This window comes from Emiliania huxleyi (genome assembly GCF_000372725.1).
Source record: "Emiliania huxleyi CCMP1516 chromosome Unknown EMIHUscaffold_118, whole genome shotgun sequence".
Taxonomy (NCBI): Eukaryota; Haptophyta; order Isochrysidales; family Noelaerhabdaceae; genus Emiliania; species Emiliania huxleyi.
In genome coordinates this window covers 397,739-401,314 of record NW_005201412.1, presented here as the reverse complement: position 1 = coordinate 401,314, position 3,576 = coordinate 397,739, and the positions used below count along the sequence as shown (strand labels likewise).

At 59.0% G+C, this 3,576-nt stretch overlaps 1 protein-coding gene across 1 annotated transcript; it reads right to left on the bottom strand.

Annotated features, from left to right (window-relative positions):
- Positions 1-1,267: 1,267 nt before the first annotated feature.
- EMIHUDRAFT_440142 (hypothetical protein) lies at positions 1,268-2,937 on the bottom strand. The gene is made up of 6 exons (XM_005790876.1): positions 2,431-2,937; positions 2,247-2,363; positions 2,025-2,179; positions 1,788-1,951; positions 1,584-1,657; positions 1,268-1,509 (listed from the first exon to the last, which is right to left on the bottom strand). Exons 1-6 carry the CDS (start codon positions 2,794-2,796, stop codon positions 1,360-1,362), a joined length of 1,026 nt encoding a protein of 341 aa, XP_005790933.1. The 5' UTR covers positions 2,797-2,937; the 3' UTR covers positions 1,268-1,359.
- Positions 2,938-3,576: the final 639 nt, after the last annotated feature.

Below are 3,576 nucleotides of genomic sequence, written 5' to 3'. Positions count from 1 at the left end.
TAAAACGCGCGACGGCAGGAGACGTCTCAAGGTAGCCAGGGAGCGAGCGCGGGCCGACGCCACACCGATGGGCGTGTGGGGTGGGTAGGGTTGCTCAGGGGCGCTCACACGCACGGAGGGCGAGGGGCGGCCCCATCCCCTTCAGAAGCAGAGAGTTGAGTGTGGGGGGGGGGGGGTCGGCCATGGCTTTAGATGTGCAGGGGGGGTACCGAGCAGTGTGCGGCCGCTCTTGAGTTTTCCGTCAGGGGTGGCGACCCCCCAATATCTACAGATGATATGCGCATCCTAGATGCCAAACATCTAGGATGCGTTTTCCATCTAAGGACACCGGCCAGCTGTCTCCACTATGATTGGGTTCTGCAAGAAGATAGATGGTGACGCGCGTCTTTTTTGATAGCGCGTGACATCTCAGATACTGCAGTCGTCTTCAGACGCACAAGTGTGCCGAGATGATACCCTCATCTTGGGTTAGTCCATGCATCCCAGGATATAATGTGGCATCTGAGGATGCGCAATGCATCTCAGGAACCGTGAGCGCGTTGTCGGATGTTTTCCAATATTTTCGATCGACAGTGTCCACGGAGTTTTTTTGCCGAACCCAGAACCCGAAATAAAAACCAGTCTTACATATAGGCAACCGCAACCGTCCATGTAGTAAAGTCAGCATTAGCACCACAGGGCTAAGTGCCCCCCACCATCACTCAGTGGCTCCCAGTTCCATCACCATCAATAGTATTCCACAGCGACGACAGAGTAGTCACATGCTCACATCTCACTTATACGACTTAGCATAGCAACTGAAATTAGCATAGATTCACAGTCTCCATTCCAACTTTGATCCAATGGCTCACACGCCGCTCAAGTCTTTATAATTTAACTTGCATTTTAATCATTAAATGCCAAGGCCCAAGCATCTTGGGATATGCGAAGCATCTTCAGACGGATGATTCGAGCATCCCAGCACCCAGGATGCTCCGGCATCTTAGTTGAAAAAAACACCTAGAGATGCTCGATCATAGGCAAGACAGTGTGCAGTCCAAGTAGGGTGCATCTTAGATGCATATTATCTCAAGATGCGCATATCATCTGTAGATGGGGGGGTCGCCGCCCCTGACGAGTGACGTTCCGGCAACCGTTCCCACTTTTCCCAGAGTTCTCCGGTTTTGTTCACATGTGTTGCCGCTTGCGGGGGCCATCCTTCGTTTAATATATATCAATCTGCGCTCTCCTCTGCTGCTGAGCTCATTGTACGTTGAGCGCGTGTCTTGTGCGGCGCACCTTCTTCTAATTTGTACGTGTGTGCAACGAGATCAATCGTCAACACAAGAAGACGGTGCATGCGAATGTGTGGAACTGTGATCAGTTGCCTCGTCCTTGTGACCGCTCGAGCGACTCTAACGCCGCCGCCGCGCCAATCACTATACAACCGTTGCTCACCTCGCGGCCGCGGCGGAGAAAGTTGAGCGCAAAGGAGAGCACCGCGGGAAGGGGTCGCACCGCCTGCAGCACCTGCAGCGCCGAGGAGCGTCAGCGCGTCGGCTGCGTCTCGGCTGCGTCTCGGCTGCGTCTCGGCGGCGTCTCGCCTGCAGCGCCGCGGCCGTGCTGACGAGCATCAGCGTCTGCTGCAGCACCAGCATCCACCGCTGGCTCATGTAGCCTGCGGGCAAGAGGCGCAGGCAGGGGGGCGAGGCGGCAATTCGGAACGAGCTGAGGGAACGAGCTGAGGGGTGTGTCCGTCGCAGCTCGGATGCCTCTCCACCGCCTCTCCGCTGCATCTCGCTTCGCACCTCGCTTGACCAGCGTCTGCATGAAGAACTCGCAGACGTAAGCAACGTTCAGGCAGAGCCAGTACAGCCTGAAGTGCGCCGTCCCCACCAGCGCCGCGCCCTCTCCTCCTCCTCCTCCTCCTCCCATCGCGACGCTGACGTTGAGCCCGTGCAGCAGGAAGTGCCTACCTCGCACCTCTCCGCCCGTCGAGAGGCGCCCCTCGCCCGCAGCCCGCCGAGCCCCCCCTCCCCGCTCGCTTGTACAGCAGGTACTGCCACTTCTTCAAGCGGTAGAGGAAGCGGATCAGCGGCGTGGTGCCTCCGACGCCGGGCGTCTTGTAGTTGGCCGAGAAGCTGTTGACCGGGAAGCGGCTCCGCGCCAGCCACGGCAGCAGCAGCGCGGCGGCGAGCGCCTGTCCACACGACAGCCGCCCGTGGAGGAGAGCGCCTCGCTCGCACCGCCTCGGCGCGGCAGGGCGCCGTGCGCGCGGCGCGGCTGTGCGGGAGCGCGGCTGAGGCGTACAGGAAGCCGACCTGGCAGAGGTTGAGAAGCTGGTAGAAGCAGTGCTCCAGCATCTCGCTCCGGCTCACCGTCGCCTGAGGCAGAGGCGGAGGGAGAGGGTTGGAGAGGAGGAGGGCGGCACTCCGTCCGAAGGTCGGCCGCCTTCTCGTCGAGAATGCCGGACGCCTCGGAGCCGCGCAGGTGGACCCGCGCAGAGCCAAAGTCGCGTGCAGCGGAGAAGGCGGTGGCCAAGCCGAGAAGCGACAGGCCGACGTCGTATGCGCCGCGGAGGCGGAGGAGCGGAGTCAGCCGCACGTCGGCCAGGCCGAGCATGAGGTAAAGGAGCAGGAGCGAGCCGGTGAGGCGGTGGGTGCGGCCGTACCGCGGAAGCAGCATATGCGGGTGAGCGGCCATGGCGAGCAGCAGCCGCACGAAGAAGAGGGCGAGGGCGCCGTCGAGGAGCCGGCCGACTGTCAGGCCGGGCAGGAGCAGACGGGCAGCCTCGACGTCGTGGAAAAGTGTCGCCATTGTTCTGGTTAGTCTTGAGACCCACTCGAAAATCTGAAACGACGCACCCTTTGGAAACGCTTGCCGCCTCTCAACACCCTCGTATATGTTGCGGTACTTCAGCGCTCCGGCAGTGGAGAGTGTGCGGTCACTTTGTGGCAGGAAGGGTCGGAAGCGCTCCGGCAGTGGAGAGTGATAAAGAATTGCGATCGCCGATGGTAGCACCAGTCCGAGCCTGTTCTTCACCTTACTACATACCTACGCTCGCAATCCTACTACAAGCGGCTTCGCTCACAACGTGACAGGTGACGCCTACGACTACTACCAGCATCATGCTGCAAAGTCTAGCCTCGCAGACGCGGTACCATTGACAAATCTGCAATATACCCCCAAGTCGGGAGATCTTGCTCTGGAGGGCTGCATATCTAGCCTCACTGGGAGCCTGCCTTCCTTTGGGTCATGAGGGCAGGGAGGGGCCGGGCATCTCCTGTGGTGCATTCTTGGCAGCCAAGGAGCAAAGCACGCGGCCCTGGCTAGCTGTGGTGTGGCCGGGAAGCCGTGCGAAAGATGCGTGCCCGCACTAAAGATGCGGACCACACTAAATGTACTGCAGCTGCCTGCACCTAAAGTGAATGAACTAAATGTGGCGCTAAACTGGAGATAAAACACACTAAATATGTGCTAAATATGTGCTAAATATGTGCTAAATATGTGCTAAATTCGCGCTAAAGACGCACTACACACGCACTCGAACACACACTAAATAGCGCACTAAACTATCACTAAAGTTCATTCACAGCC

Excerpts from the sequence above, each read along its gene's own strand:
- EMIHUDRAFT_440142 (XM_005790876.1), bottom strand. The coding sequence starts at position 2,796 with ATGGCGACACTTTTCCACGACGTCGAGGCTGCCCGTCTGCTCCTGCCC. Across the intron at positions 1,952-2,024 it reads TGGCAGTACCTGCTGTACAA|GCACTTCCTGCTGCACGGGC; the intron begins GCGAGCGGGGAG and ends GGTGCGAGGTAG. Across the intron at positions 1,510-1,583 it reads GCACGGCCGCGGCGCTGCAG|GTGCTGCAGGCGGTGCGACC; the intron begins GCGAGACGCCGC and ends TCGGCGCTGCAG.